The 16243-nt window shown below is 31.7% G+C and overlaps 2 protein-coding genes across 2 annotated transcripts; one reads left to right on the forward strand and one right to left on the reverse strand.

Annotated features, from left to right (window-relative positions):
• Positions 1-1205: 1205 nt before the first annotated feature.
• LOC114179889 (ubiquitin-like modifier-activating enzyme 5) lies at positions 1206-6736 on the reverse strand. Its single transcript, XM_028066379.1, has 14 exons — positions 6403-6736; positions 6189-6257; positions 5965-6078; positions 5012-5140; positions 4655-4723; positions 4355-4507; positions 4220-4256; positions 3586-3668; positions 3229-3303; positions 2940-3014; positions 2645-2731; positions 2405-2520; positions 2165-2211; positions 1206-1473 (listed from the first exon to the last, which is right to left on the reverse strand). The coding sequence occupies exons 1-14, from the start codon at positions 6490-6492 to the stop codon at positions 1337-1339; spliced, it is 1281 nt and encodes a 426-aa protein (XP_027922180.1). The 5' UTR covers positions 6493-6736; the 3' UTR covers positions 1206-1336.
• Positions 6737-14803: 8067 nt separating this feature from the next.
• Positions 14804-15825, forward strand: LOC114175888 (ATP synthase delta chain, chloroplastic). The gene has a single exon (XM_028060730.1). The coding sequence runs from the start codon at positions 14923-14925 to the stop codon at positions 15664-15666; it is 744 nt and encodes a 247-aa protein (XP_027916531.1). The 5' UTR covers positions 14804-14922; the 3' UTR covers positions 15667-15825.
• Positions 15826-16243: the final 418 nt, after the last annotated feature.

Raw genomic sequence — 16243 nt, forward strand, 5'->3', positions numbered from 1 at the left:
TGTTTTTATTATTTTTGGTGACTCTTTCCTTTTAATTCTATTTCTAAAAAAGGTGTTTATCAATTGTATCATTCAAAATAAGCAATGAGGAAAATTAGAACATCTACTAGAATTAGGGGTTTGAAGGTGAGTTAATTTGGCACAATTAGGTTGATTTATTATGATTTAAGTTAAAAATAAGTGAGTTCAAATTGATTTACTTTATGTTTAATTAGAAATTTTACATTTCAATTCAATTCATCGTAGATTTAACCCATTTAAAAATAAAAATATTTTTTTATCATTTTCAAATATTTAAATTTGCAAGTTGAAGATAATTTTGTTTTTTTATATATATTAAAATTTGGAGGATCTCAAATTTATAAAGAAATGCATATAAATATAATCAAATTAGGTTCAAAGATAAAAAATAGATTTTTAAAAATTAAATGAATTGCGGATTAAGCGAGTCTAATCTAACTTGAACTCATAACTTGTGGATTAAGTAAACTCAACCAGTTTTCATTCAGAATAAAAAACAAAATCTCTTAACCTGACCCAACTTAAATATGTGATGAATTAAATTGATTCACGGATCCTAATTCATTTCGACATGTCTTAATAGATAATAGCCATATGCATATATTCTGTAATAATCTCAACATGACTTGTGTAAGTATAATACAAATTAACCGATCCATATGCCCAAGGGTCTTGCCTTAATCCGGAATAAGGCCATCGAGGACCCACCCAATATTCATATTTCCCCCACGATGATATTCAAATTTGGCTCTCTTAAACATCATTCCAATGCAGATATTGCGGCAAGCCAGAACAATACAAGATGAAAGGAGAAAAGAGCGATTCACGCTTGTGATAAAAATGAATTCCGAATAGCAAATTCGTCGTAGAGCTATACCGGTGAAGTTCATAAAAAACTCAAATCTAGAAAGTCAAATCTTCGTATTTGTTAAGAATAATATCTTTGTATGTTAACAAAGCTTCCGCAAGTCCTTATTTTTATACCATGTTAGAAAATCAGATGATTTTTAACTCAATAAGCTGATTAGGGATGGAAAGTGTAATGAACTAAGCAACTCATACGCTTCGATATATTTAAGAATCACTTTCCGAAACTAAAACAAATTTTGAAGCCGTTAGTTTTGATTAAAAAACATTTTTATATTTTTAATAAACAACACATGTTTAATTAAAAGTGCAGAATAGATTGTCAAAAAAGTCAATAATTTAAAATTAGTTTTTCTCAATTTTCAAACACAGTGATGCTAAGTTAAACTGGCTTAATTGAACAATTAAATTCAGAAGTTTTTTACTTTAAAAAAGACAAATATTGACACTATGCAGAATTAATGGCTTCAAGTTGCCTACGAAGATCTTCAAGGTCGTCGTTGTCAGCCACTGGCGCGTCAGAAATTGCCTTGTGAAACTCGTCTGCACTAGGAAGTTCATGCGTGAGACCTTCCGGCAGAACATCTGAAATTGAGAAAAGGTATATAAATATTAATTGAAAATGAGCACCGAAAACAAAAACAGATCTTGAACCCTTCATCAGATCGAAATGTAAACGCATTCCCTACTAACATTGAGAATAGCAATTTACCCTTTCGACGAACCAAAATGTCATAAGGGATAAAAAATTTTGCTTTAGCAGTAATGGTGCACCAGAGAAAGCAACATTTTATGTGAAAACATTTACAGGAAGGAGCTGAATTTCACCCGTGTTCCCACAAACTAGGAAACCAACCAATGCATCTTTGGCCCAGTTTCAGTGAGCTCTAAAAAATAAAAATGAGTTGCACAAATTAAGTGAATCATCCTTTCCCAAGATTTCAATCTATGTACTTCAACATTATCTTAAAAGTTTCTTCATTTAACATCTGAAAATGTTAAGATGCATAATATAAATTTTAGAGAATTTTTATTCATTCTTACTTTATTTCATTGTTACTATAAAAACACTTACAGAATTATATAAGCTGATCACATACACAAGAAATGGGGCCATGCAAATTTTAGTGCCAACATTTTTTACTTCCTGAATTATCTAGCAGTGATAACAACCACATAGAAAATCATGCAGCACTTTAATTCACATGTAAGGAAGGATAAATTCTGAGCTAATGATTATGAATTTAAACTTTCAAAAAATATAAATTAATATTACCTGAACTTCTGGTATCCGGACCGTCCAGCTCAACATCATTAACAACACTGGAAATTAATGCAAAAGAACATCACTAAATGTAAAGGCTAAAATTTCGATAGAGGGAATAACGTTTGATACTATGGGGTACTTTGCATAAATGATAGCGATATCAGGGATTAAATCTATGCCAACTGATAACTGTGTTTCGTATCTTCTCTTAAACACACACAAATGAACAAGAACAGAGTCATTAAACACCTTATATTCCATTCATTATCGTCGTGAAGTGGCACTTCCTCAATTGATAGTACTTCAGCTTCCATTTTTGCTTTGGCTGCAGCATCTCTTGCTGGTTTTGCAAGCATGTATTCTTCCTGCATAATATGTATAGCAGTTTCGTATTTAGAAGGAGCGATGAATTTATTGACGAGATCAAATAGGACATGATTGGAAACACTTCCATGCAATGATTTTCAAAATTTCAAAACATAAACTGACCTGTCTTTTCAGGCAAGCAACATTTGAACATTGAGGGTTTGGCCTCATTTGCATAGTTGGAAAAAAATCCTTAAGAGAATTATATCCCTAAAGATAAACAAACCACTGTGAGCATACCAGCATACAGTTAATGTATTTAACAAAAACAGAGACTGTCTTTCATTGAAGTAGCCTCACCAGATTCCTCTGAAGAACAAACTTAGTTTGTTACTTTGTTAATTTGTTTTTCAGAATAAAGGAACCATTTGTAACAACTCAGGAAGAAGAATAAAGAAAACATCAATCCAGCCCTTACCAAATATGGAGAGACTTGTCCAAAGCCTAACAATAATTTTAGTGTGTTTTGGACTAGAAGGCCAGCAACAACCCCCTAGGAAATCAAATAAGATTTTGTAATGTTAGATAACAATAAACTAAAAGTGTGCTGCACATTCTAAACAATGAACACAAATAAATAAGCCCCTAAATCAGTTGAAAATGTCATGTCTATTGAAAATTTAAAAAGACATAACATCACAGTATTTGAATTTAAAACTACGAAGAAGAGAAGCCGCCAATGTAAGATATAGAGAATCATAGTTTACCATAGTGGTGGGTAATGATGCGGCACAGACCCCTTCGCGCTTGAGTGTGCGTTCATCTACCCCAGATGCAACAACCTAAAAGGAAAACGTAAATGTATGCTTCACATGTTGTACATACTGCATAAAAAACTCACATTTACTGCAAGGTGGATGAAGTTACACACATCAATAGATTATCTACAAAGTCATTCATCCAAAGTTTTTTATATCTAGTGATTAAATAGCTCAAGTGGTCTATGTCATATGGATGAGCTTCAGAAATCATGCATAGCACCAGAAGTAATTAAGTTTAATTCCTTGAGGCCACTCATCATCAATTATGATTCATACACAAACTCGTAGAAGAATGGGCCATACCAGAGGAGGTGCACAAGCAAAACAGGCAGTTTCACCAGGAATAAGTAGTTGAATATGGCCAGAAACAGCATCCTCAGAAACACCTGTTCAAATTTGTATATTTCATGAGTTTCCACACACCAAAAAAGATCCATACTTTATACATACGGACATGCAAAATAAAAATAAAAATATTGCATATATAATGCATTAGATGCTGGCATGTCATATAACATATGCCAGTAAATAGTCAGTAGCCACATATACATACGAAGGTATGTACACTTATTTAGCACCATAAAATACTTCACACATACAGACATGCAAAATCAAAATAAAAATATTGCATATAGAATGCATTAGATGCTGGCATGTCATATAACATATGCCAGTAAGTAGTCAGTAGCCACATATACATACGAAGGTATGTATCCTTTTTTAGCACCATAAAATATTGGCAAAGGAAAATTATGTTTTGCAATATTTATCAAAACCATGTTTATTTCTATCTGAGTATCACCGATTCTTTTCACATGACTACTCCACAATATTGACAAAGGTGGAGTCAATCCAGAGCAATTTAGTTTCCTTCCATAAACAAGTACAAGAATTTTATCCCTAACAAGAGAGGAGATTTGCAGATCCTTATGCTTACCTGACTCCATCCATGTTTGACTCAATTCATTACAGGCCTGCAGTGCTTCCAGAAACCAGTCAGACATGAGAATTCCCAAGGAAAACCAAACAAAAGAAAAGTAATTTGTTTTAATTGAAATTGTTTTTTATATACCTGGTTAACAGCCATTCTTGCTTCGTAATTATCCACACAACTTAAAACCAGATCCACGCCGCTCCCTTCTTTATTTGGGCGAAATGATTTTTTTTTCAAACTTGACATAAAGGTTTCAAAACCTGTGACGGTTGTGATATTCAGTGTATAGCTCTAAATCAAAAGGAAAAGGGAAAAATGTCAGCAGGGAAAGAGTATTAACATATTACCAATCATCAAAATGTTTATAAAGATTCATATTAACAGTTACATAGATACGTGAAAAGATCCCTGAGTCTATGAACACTACATAATATTTACCTCTAGTACAACATCAGGGTTTATGTCTGAAAGAGTCTGTACAGCTGCATCAGTCTTAGTCAAACCAACCTGGAAAGATAAAAATATTATATCACACAATTTATGGTACGGATACAGGGAACTTCTAGAAACTTCATGATGGCAAATATAATTCAATTTACAGCTTTTTCAGTGCAAAATTCTACAGTTAGCTATTAGCATTAAACTTCACATTTGCATTTTGTCAGCCATGTGAATTAATGTTAAAAATCACTCATGTTATTAGCCCTTTCAATTTCACGGCATAATGTGTAGAAATGATAAACATTCAAAAATAAATAATTGCAAAACAAGAAAAATGAAGAATTGGATACTCACCTGATCTGGACGAAAGAACAACCTATTCATGTTTGCAAGCTCCACTTTGTCATAATCATACAACAAAAGTCGACCTATGCCGCATCTAGTCAGCATCTCAGCTGCAACACTTCCTACACCACCAATCCCCTGTGTTTGTGCAAGAATAACCCAAAATCAACTTTTTCACTCAAAATACAAGAAAAAAATTAAGAGGATCTTTTCGATAGAGTTAAAAATAGTCAGGATCACCTATTGGTTTATCCTCTAAAAAATTATTCAACCATTGTCTATGTTCATGGCCAAAAGGCTTATCCTCTAATAAAAGAATTCAACAAGGCCGCAGAAACACTTTGCATAAATCAATTTTCTCAGTGAGTATGATCTGAATTAAAGGAGTTTATGTCCAATTATAGCTAGCTAGAATGTCTAATTAAATGTCACGCATAACAATCCTTTATGTACAAATAGAACATGGAATAACTTCAGAACATACTCAAACAAGAATGCCAAAGATAGAGATAACTCTAATTACATATTTCAATAGAAAAATTCAGATTAAGTTATCCTCCCTATCAACAATATATTCACCATGAATTGTCATATTGAAAAAATATTGTAGCAATGGATAAAAAAAAAAATACTCCAACAAGCTTATTATCTTTGCTGAGAACTTAGACGGTATATATTCCTAACTTCATTTTATCAAAACAAATGACCATAAATAAACAATAAGAATGTCATTCTAAGTAGTCTCCCAAAATAAAGGTGATTCTAAGAGGAATTAACGATAAGACCTCCTTAATTAAATCCAAGTCTAGGGGGAAGAGTAATGTTTCATGCTCTTGTAATTCAACCCGCACTTTGGTCTTTTAAATTTACAAATTCATGCCATTAGCAAAAAAAATAAAAACACTCGTGTCACAAATTTTATACTACAGCAACTAAGAGTGATAAAGGAGATTAATACAGACAACTATGGCAACGGAGAAATCGCGTATTCTTTCATAGTTCTCCACAATACCCATTCTCTGAAGTGCCATAAGCCGACTATAAGGATTGCTATCTACAACCTCAGCACTCATATCCTGGCAACAATGTAATAAGAAGAAAAACCATTCAATTAAACTTAACATTATAAATTCATCAAATAAAAAAAAATACAGTGATGTACCAGACCAATAGGCAATTCAATTACCTCAACTTTGGAGCGATGAACAGGTGCAGCCGCTGCAAGCTTGCCAAGGTCCTCAACACGCAATTGAATCTTTAACAAAATAAAAGCAAAAATACCACACACTCTCGTTATGTTTATAATTGGATCTAATAACGTACATTAACACTCGTGAGGAGTCTTCAGCTTAATCGATGGAATCGGAATATAAATTCGGATTTGAAAAGAAGAAAAAAACCTTGCGGAGCAAAGCATGATGAGATGGATCGGGAAGCGATTGGCTCAGAAATTGAAGATCGGCGTTCAACTGTTTGAGTTCGACCTCCATCTCGCTCCCGAATCAACAGCGTTTTTCAAACGCCTTTATTCAGTTTTGTGCGGATCGCGCGTTTCTGTGGATAGTTGGAAATTTGGAATTTGCAGAAACGCTGAATTTGAAGTTTTAGAGCAATGTGTTGGTGCTGTAGTCAGAGAAAGGTGGTTTGGCTCCCTGTTATTGTGTGTAAGCCTATCACTCTACTAGGGTCACCAGCATAGGTTACTTCAAGTCTCCCTGACCTGCCGTTACTTGCTTTGGTTAGTGTATTAATGTTTAATTAGCGGATTGCTACTCAATTTCGTTAATAAATTTTAATTCGGTATCTGCTTTTAAATAAATTTTAATTTCGTTTTGAAAATGTATCAATTAGATCTATTTTAAAAAAAAATTATTAATATCGTTATAACATATTATGTGTCAATTTTTTTCATTTTTTTTTAATTTAAAAAAAAATTGCCTAATATCATATACTTGGTGTGTCATATGACAAGAGTGTCTATTTAAAGTGTTATTGTCTTAATTTTAATTTAGTCTTCACATATATTTATTTGTTTCAATTTAGTCATAACATAAATTTATTTATTTCAATTTAGTCCCCACGTATGTTTATTTATTTCAATTTAGTCCCCACTCTATTTTTTTCAAAATTTTTTTTCAGATAAGTATTGTATCTCTCTTAAAACAAAATTTATTATTTATATAAATGTTATATTGATATTTGTTATTAAAAAATGACTTACAAAATTAATTACTCATCTTTATATTAAAGTTTAGTGGTAAATGTCATGAATAACAAAACATGATTAACAATTAAGCAAAAATGTAATATGTTATGACGTCATTTTTAATAAAAATTATGAGTATTATTGAAATTGTTATACTCATATTTTGTTATTTATGACTTTCACTACTAAATTTTAATATAAATATGAGTAATTAATTTTGTAAGTCATTTTTTGTAGCAAATATCAATATAAAAATTATATAAATAATAAATTTGGTTTTAAGGGATAGATAATATTTCTCTATTTGTAAAAAAATATTCAGACAAAATTAAAACAAAGTAGAGACTAAATCGAAACAAATATACATATGTGAGAATTAAATTGAAATTAAGATAATGATACTTCAAGGACATTGACATGTGACCGTACTTTGTCACGTTGTTTCACACCAGGATGTGACACATGACAATTTTTTTAAAAATTAAAAATTAGATGAAACATTAGAGAACCAAATTTGTAATTAGAATTTAAAACGGATTAAAAATGGATTTAAGCCTAATATAAATTATTTTAAAAAATTAGTGCAAATTTAAATAATATTATTCTTAATTTTTCGTATATTTTATAATGGATAAGAATATTTGAAAAAAGTAGAGTGTTTTCGTATGTATCATTTCAATACGAATATTACATATTAATTACTCTTAATTATATGCATTAATATTGTGAGATTTTAAAAAAATTATAAAAACTATCCTTTTAAAATAGAAAAAAAAAATAATACATATGCTACTGGATTATGAATATTTCAATTCCTAAATGATTATTTTTTATACTCAAACTTAAATTAAAAGGAATCCAATTAAGGAAGGAACCTAAGTTAAAGTACTATAATTTTTTTAATTATGAAAATTTTCTCTTTAAATTACCATTTTTATTTATATCAATAGTTAATATTATATAATCTAAAATTATTATATGTTCACTTTGTCTATGAATATCTAAGAAAGGACCATTTTTATAAGTTTGAATTTTATTTTATTTTTTGTATAAAAATATCAGAGTCGAAGAAGATCTTCAAATGATAAACGGTTATGTGAAGATTTCACAGTTTTTCAATATCTATTTAGATTATTTTGTTTTGTTTGCCTCTTTATTTTATTTTTACTCATTCAATAATAAAAGCTATATGTTTTTAATCATAAAACGAAAACGTTTCATATTAACATAAAATAATAAAATAACAGGGAAAAACAACTTAAAAAAATTAACGGAACAAAATAGCATCTAGTCAACCAATTAAAAAATAATAATGATAAAATTAAAAACAATTTTTTTAAGTACTCAACAAATAAAATATATTTAATAGATACACAATAAAAAAATAACCAAATTTATTCTGATCTCTGAAGACATTTTCTTAACATAATTAATTAATAGAGTTTATCTTTAATACAAGCATTTTAAAGAATTTTTTTCTAATATTTTTTTAACCTATCTCTTTCATCGTTAACTTTTTAATTGAAATTAGCAGATAAAAGTAAAAAAAAAAATAATAATGTATAATAATTCACTCACTTGGGAGAATTAAGATAATTGCAAAACTAATTTATGGGTAAAATTCCTTTAATTAATTATTCTTATGTAGAAAACATAATTATATGATTTAAATAAGACTTATAAATAGTTTCACTTTGACTAATTATATTTAAGTGAAACTCCTTAAAAATTTGTTTAAATTTGATTTAGGGGAAACGTAAAAGTTGTTTAGGATCACGTAACAGATTTTTCGTGTGGACAAAAACTAAGAGGATAAATTGGTTTAGTTAAAAAAATTAATACTTTAAAATCTTTTCAAAAGAAAAAAAAATTAATGTTTAATTAAATTTTTTTTCTTTAATATAACTACGGATTAAAGAAAGTAGGTAAAAAAAAAATTGACACAGAATATTTATATCAATACGAATAAGAAAGACATAGATTCATATGTTAACTCAATCACTCAGATAAATTACACCTACAATTCTAGATAGAAAGTTTAGATTTAGATCACACATCTTTCAAGCCACAAGATTAAAAACTACAAAAGGTAAACATATTCTCTAAATCACACAAATGATGGAAATACCTCTTTTAATTCACATAATAGATAAAAAAAAAATCATATTCTTTGAATCCACAAGGAATGAACAATTTTCCATGCAACAATAACACTCAATCTCTAAATAACTTACTTAGTAAAAATTATCACTCTAGAATTTTCAAAACCCATTTTTCAAACACTCACATAGTTTTTTTACTAACACAACACTAAACTTCTGATTCACAAAAAAAAAAAAAACTAGTTTAACTTAATATATATAAACTTTTGAAAATTAGGTCAAGTAACTGAAATGTCAAGTTGCAAATGCTAGTAATAATCGATAATTGATTATTCCATATTTTTTTTTTTAAAAACCTTCTCTCACGAACATACATTTTCCCATAGTGATTTTGTGCGAACGTTGTGACTTACTAAACTACGTCCTCCATACACATTTTCACTATTATGAACATATTACAAAGGTTTAGTCAACTTTATAATATAAATTACAAATATTTCAATATTTGTTTAAAGTTTATTGTTTTTATCATTATCAAAACCTTACAACTAATTTCATCTTCTTATTTTGCCAACAAAATTAATTTGTTTTCATGGTATTTAATTGATATGTAAGATTTTTATTTATGTTATGTAATTAATTATAAAAGTACTCTTGAATATAGTTAATAAGAATAAAGATAAACTAAAATTGAAAGATGAGTAATTAATAAGATGAAATTAGTATTAACAAATTATTTAATATTTAAAACTGAATGCAGGTAAGTAACTTCTAGAAATTATGTTCAAATTTTTTATTATATGTGAATTTTAAAAAGCTAAAAGTTTAATAAAAAAAATCCAATTTGTAGAATACATTTAAACATATAAAATAAATGAAAATGTATAATTATAAGTAATACATTTTCAATTTAGTTAACGCAGTTATGTATAATTTATAAACGTATCAGTTGAGTTTGAATTCACCCATTTATTTGTATAACGGTATAGCGAGTAAACATTTAAATTGTTAAGAATTTTTAATGTATAAACGGTTTGTTTAATGCATTTATGGTTTATGTCAACACCTATTTTTGTCCGGATTATAATGTATTTTACTTTTTTTCCTCATAATTTTATTTTACTTTTATTATTTTTTTTTTCTTTTCATCTTATTTTACTTTACTTTACTTTTATTATTATTATTCTATTCTATTTTTTATTTTATTTTATATTTTATTTTGTTTTGTTTTGTTTTATTATTATTATTCTATTCTATTTTTATTTAATTTAATTTTGTTTTATTTTATTTTATATTATTATTATTATTATTTTCTTTGATTTAATCTTATTTTATTTATTTTTATTTTATTTACAATTTTCTTTATATTCCTTTTTTATTTTTTATTATTTAAGAAAAAATAAAATAGATTAAAAAAATAATAAGAGAGAGAAGATTGCATAGATCAATGGAAAGATGGTGTCTATGGTGGATAGGAGATAGGGTAGCCATGTTGCAGGAAGCAACCCCTTTCCACTTCTCACATGGCTAAAGAAATATAGGCATCAGGAATTCATGATGAACCACACAGAGGAGAATCAAATTGAAAAAACAAACACAGGGAAACATTACTACAAAAGAGGAAAAGTAACATCTTTGAGAGGGTAAAGAGAGATTGAAGAGATCGGCAAGAGTCGTCCTCACAATGTCAACAACACATAACCCCAACCCAATACCACCGTGAATCATCAACGCCATTCCACCTACACAAATACAAACACCACCCGAATTTGCATACACCACAAACAACACAATACAACACTCCAAATTCATCATCACAACCCAGCACAATTCGGAGTAAAGCACAAGTCGAAAGGGGATAGTGATGGCGGCTCTGATCACAGTTGGGGCGCGGCAGTAAGGCTCGAAGGCGTAGCTTCCAAACCCGGTGTGGCTCGTGCGGGAAGAGGCTCAAGAACCTTGGAGCACCTCGGAGGCCGGCGTCGCTTCTGGTATGGTTTAGCGCCGTCGCCGGCGGCTTTGATAGACCGGGGAGTTGGTGTCTCGCGTGAAGGGAAGTGGTGCCGTCATGTGGTCGCGCGGGGGGAAGAAGGAAGAAAAGAGGCGATTCGGGAGGCTTGTTCTAGCCGGCGACACCTTCGACGGCGACCGGCGGCGGCGGCGGCGTCTTTTGCCGGTGGTGGGACGTGCAGTGACGGCGGTTGCTGTTGGAGTCGTGGTGGTGGTCTGCGGTGATGAGGAAGGAGCTGTTTGTGTTTGTGAAGGAGAGCTCACTTCATTAGGGTTTGAAAAATTGGATTTGTTTTATTCTGCGCACCCCTTTTTCTTTTATCTTTGCACCCCTGTTTTAATTTTATGCTACGAGTACTCCCTGATATTTACTAACGTCACACCCCTTTCCACACTTGTTTCGTGTTTTACTCTGTGCACCCCTTTTTCCTTTATCTCGCACCCCTGTTTTAATTTTTTGCTGCGAGTACCCCCTGATATTTACTAACCTCGCACCCCTGCCACACTTGTTTCACATTTTACTCTACGCACCCCTTTTTTCCTTTATCTCGCACCCCTGTTTTAATTTTATGCTGCGAGTACCCCCTGATATTTACTAACCTCGCACCCCTGCCACACTTGTTTCACATTTTACTCTACGCACCCCCTTTTTCCTTTATCTCGCACCCCTGTTTTAAATTTTGCTGCGAGTACCCCTGATATTTACTAACCTCGCACCCATGCCACACTTGTTTCATGCTTTACCCTGCGCACCCCCTTTTTCCTTTATCTCGCACCCCTGTTTTAATTTTGTCTGCGAGTACCCCTAATATTTACTAACCTTGCACCCCCTGTCACCCTTGTTTCATGTTTTACTTCGTGCACCACCATAATTAATAACCTTGCAACCCTGTTTATGTTTATCTTGTTTTGGGCCTGTGTTTTATGTTTACTTCATGCACCTCACACATTACTCATGCACCCTATTATTATTATTAATTTTTTTTTCTTTCTTTCACTTTTGTCCTTTTGTTATTAAATTTTCTTTTATCCTTTTTTGTCATTTATCTATTTTTTTTTCCTCAAACAAAAAGAGTAAACAAAAATGTTTTAAATTATAAAAATTATAAAAAAAAAATAGAAAAATAGAAAAAACGGAAAATGTTCTTTTTTTGCTTTATTGTGTCTGTCCGGTTGCCTGCACCGTGTGACACTCATTTTCAAAAATACCAAAAATAGTTTTTTTTTTTTTTCTCTTTTAATGTTTGCTCGACCGCTCGCGTCGTATGACACATATTTTCAAGTAATTCAAAAAATACCAAAAAAAATACAAAATTTTTTAAAATACAAAAATATCAACATTTTCAGCAAAAAGTCTTTTTTAAGAACTACGTGATCCTTGATTCTCTAACGTGAGATACCTAGGAGCAAGGCCAGTCCTTGTCAGGTTCACCTTTAACAAAAATCAAATCTTTTTTTCTCAATTATTTTTTTAAATATCTTTTAAAGAACTACGTAACCCTGATTTCTCATTTTTAATGAGAATACGTAGGACCGAGGTCAATCCTTGTCGGGCCCAAAAAATTAAAAAAATATTTTTTTGTTTCTTTTTAATATTTTTGTCTTATTATTTTTGGGGAAAATTAATATTTTGAAAATCACATTAACTTTGCATTTTTAATTAAAGGTACCGCCCTCGGGCGGGCGCGGTAGGGTGCTAACACCTTCCCTGCGCGTAACCGACTCCCGAATCCAAAATATGGTTTTTCGCAGACTTGCTTTATTTTTATGGTTTTTCCATAGTTTTCCAAAAATAACTGTGGTGGCGACTCCCAATCTCTTTTTAAAACCCGTTTTCTTTGTCGGTTTGCCTTTCCGTCGCGATTTCGGTTACGACACTTTATGATTAACAAATATGTTTAATTTTGTTTTAAGTCTTCAAGTAGAGTTTTTGATTAAATTTTATTGTTTATTTAAGTACTAAAAATTCATATTTTTAATTAAATATTATATATATATATATATATATATATATATATATATATATATATATATATATATATAATGTCATAGTTAAAAACATTACATGGATTAATACAATTAAGAAAAGTGAGGTTTGGTAGGAAAAATCGGCAACAAAAACATAGAACGAGTGGATTAATAGAAATATGAATTGACAATTTTATTTAACCTAATTTTTTCTACAACTTTGGCTTATTTTCTATACTTCTTTTAAAGGATCCGGAGCATCTATATCATGGTATATGTTATAATTTGAACTCATTTTAATATGTTTTGTTGAAATTTTCACATCAATTAAAGATAAGACAATTTTATAATATATATAAATGGGTGCAAATCTTATCTTAGTTGATTTTATAGAATTGAATTAGACTTAAAGTTCACTCCCTAACATAATATTAGATTCCTAATTAAAACATATCCTAACAAGATTTGTGTTTCTTGAACATTTAATTCTAATCATTAATGTGTAGTGTCATATCGATTAAAGATAAAATAATTTTATAATATATAAGTGAATGTATATTTTATCTTATAAACTGATTTTGTGAAAGTGAAGTAAGTTTGAGATGTGATTCCTAACATATTTATTTAGTGGACGTAATATTTGAAATAATACATTAGACGGAATATTACGTAATTTTAACTTGGTAATGTAAAAATGAAATCTAGAAGATGCATGTAACAAAATCCCAAGAGAACAATGGATTGCATGCACCGGTCGAATGAAGGTAAATGAAACGCTTATTTATGTATCGATCGAATTTGTAAATTAAGGTTAAAGATGTGACAGTGTACAATTCAAAGCATGTACCTTACAAATCCACTGAAATAAAACTGGAGAATAAATTTCACGGATTTAGAATTAAGATCAAACCATGCATTGAATATACGATAAACAGATTAAAGACAACTCATTAATATGTTATGGTAATTTAAATCGAAGTGGTTTAGGTTGCGATAATGAAAAAGAGTTGATCATTAAGTTGTTTCGAATAATACATCAATGTTAGTGTTTATATTTTCTTCTGTAAATGAATTATTTATCTAGTTTTTATTTATGAAAATTTAAAAAATGTTCATTTTTATACGTAGAGTTATCCCAATACACAGATTATAGGCAGACATCAATGTTACTTTTTGATTTTTGATTTTTGGAAAAGAGTTTGTTACTGATAAATGAACTATTAACCATCCTAACGTTGTTGAAATGTTAGATTGAGAAAATGATGAACAATGTGATGCTGGAAATGTGAAAGGGAGATTAGCTGAAATGACACTTAATCAAAAACAAGATACGGTGATAAACTTCATCCAGTGGTGGCCTTCGTCTTAATTTTTCTGGTCCGAACATTATTTTCTAAAAAAAATAAAAAAATCCAAATCAGAAACGAGAAAGGTCCTTCTTCCACACATAGGCGTCCACGTGTCCAAAGTTGATTATCTTATCCCTGAGATAAGAGGCCACAGTGATCCTCTCAATCCTCCAAGAGCCCCTTCACTTGCTCCACACCATCACAAAACAAAAAACAAAACCAAAAGAAAAAGAGAGATATCACAATTCACAACACAATCACGCACATTCCTCACTCACCGCAAAAATGGCGTCCTTGCAGCATCCCACCGCTTCCCTTCAATCCAAACACGTTCTAATCCCCGGAAAGTCCCTTTCCCAGAAACCCGCGCTCACCGTCTCCTTTCCCCGTTCCACTTTCTCCGCCCTCAAGCTCAAGCTCGCCGCCGCCACCCGCCGCTCCAACGGCGCCGCGGGCGCCAGAATGTCGGCCACGGTGGCTTCCAGCTACGCCCAGGCCCTGGCTGACGTGGCGAGCGGCAACAGCACGCTGGACGCCACCGCCGCCGACATCGAGAAAATCAGCGAGCTGTTCTCGGACTCGACGGTGTCGGACTTCTTCGCGGATCCCACGCTGGACGTGGAGAAGAAGCGGCAGCTGGTGGACGATATCGCCGAGTCCTCGGCGTTCCAACCGCACACCAGAAACTTCCTCTACATCCTGGTGGACGCGCAGAGGATCGATCTCATTAACGAGATAGCGAAGGAGTTCGAATTGGTGTATAACAAGTTGACCGACACGGAGCTGGCGGTGGTGACTTCGGTTGTGAAGTTGGAGTCCCAGCACCTGGCGCAAATCGCGAAGCAGGTTCAGAAGCTGACTGGGGCCAAAAACGTGAGGATCAAGACCCTCCTTGACCCTAGTTTGGTGGCCGGTTTCACTGTGAGATACGGCAATTCTGGCTCCAAATTGATTGACATGAGCGTCAGGAAGCAGCTTGAGGACATTGCTGCTCAGCTTGAGTTGAGTGATATCACACTCGCCGTATAACCCTCTCTACCTTCTCTATCGTCATATCTTTTTCTATTCCATTTCGTTTCCTATTATTTTTGGGCTAAGTATAATGTGTATGTAATCTATGAGATATGATGAACGATTTCTCACACTCTCTGCAATCTTATAATACTTACCTCGCCTTTATTTCTTGAATTATTTTCACGTTAGTTTATCTGGGAACTCCACTTCTTGATGACAATTCAATCACATCGTTAGACCTTATCCAATAAACCCCGTGAAGAGACTGTTTCAGCGGGAGGAACCATAATTCAAATGCTACAATTCATTTACTTCCTTTGATCCGTGGGTTGAAAGAAAAAATACAATCTTAAATGTATTTGAGGATTTGTTCATCGCAAATATGTACAATTCTATTTAGTTACAACATATTTCAAGGTTCAGCATGTTTGACGAGGAACAAAATCGATTACTTCAATTCCCTACAGATTGTTGTATCAGGAATCATCTCTTACTTATCTCCACATCTTTCTTACTTTTTAAATTTTTTTATGTATACGCATAATAAAAACGGCTTTAGAATTAAGAGGGACAAACACATAAAACAACCACT

This window comes from Vigna unguiculata, chromosome 3, assembly GCF_004118075.2.
Source record: "Vigna unguiculata cultivar IT97K-499-35 chromosome 3, ASM411807v1, whole genome shotgun sequence".
In the NCBI taxonomy this organism is placed as follows: Eukaryota; Viridiplantae; Streptophyta; class Magnoliopsida; order Fabales; family Fabaceae; genus Vigna; species Vigna unguiculata.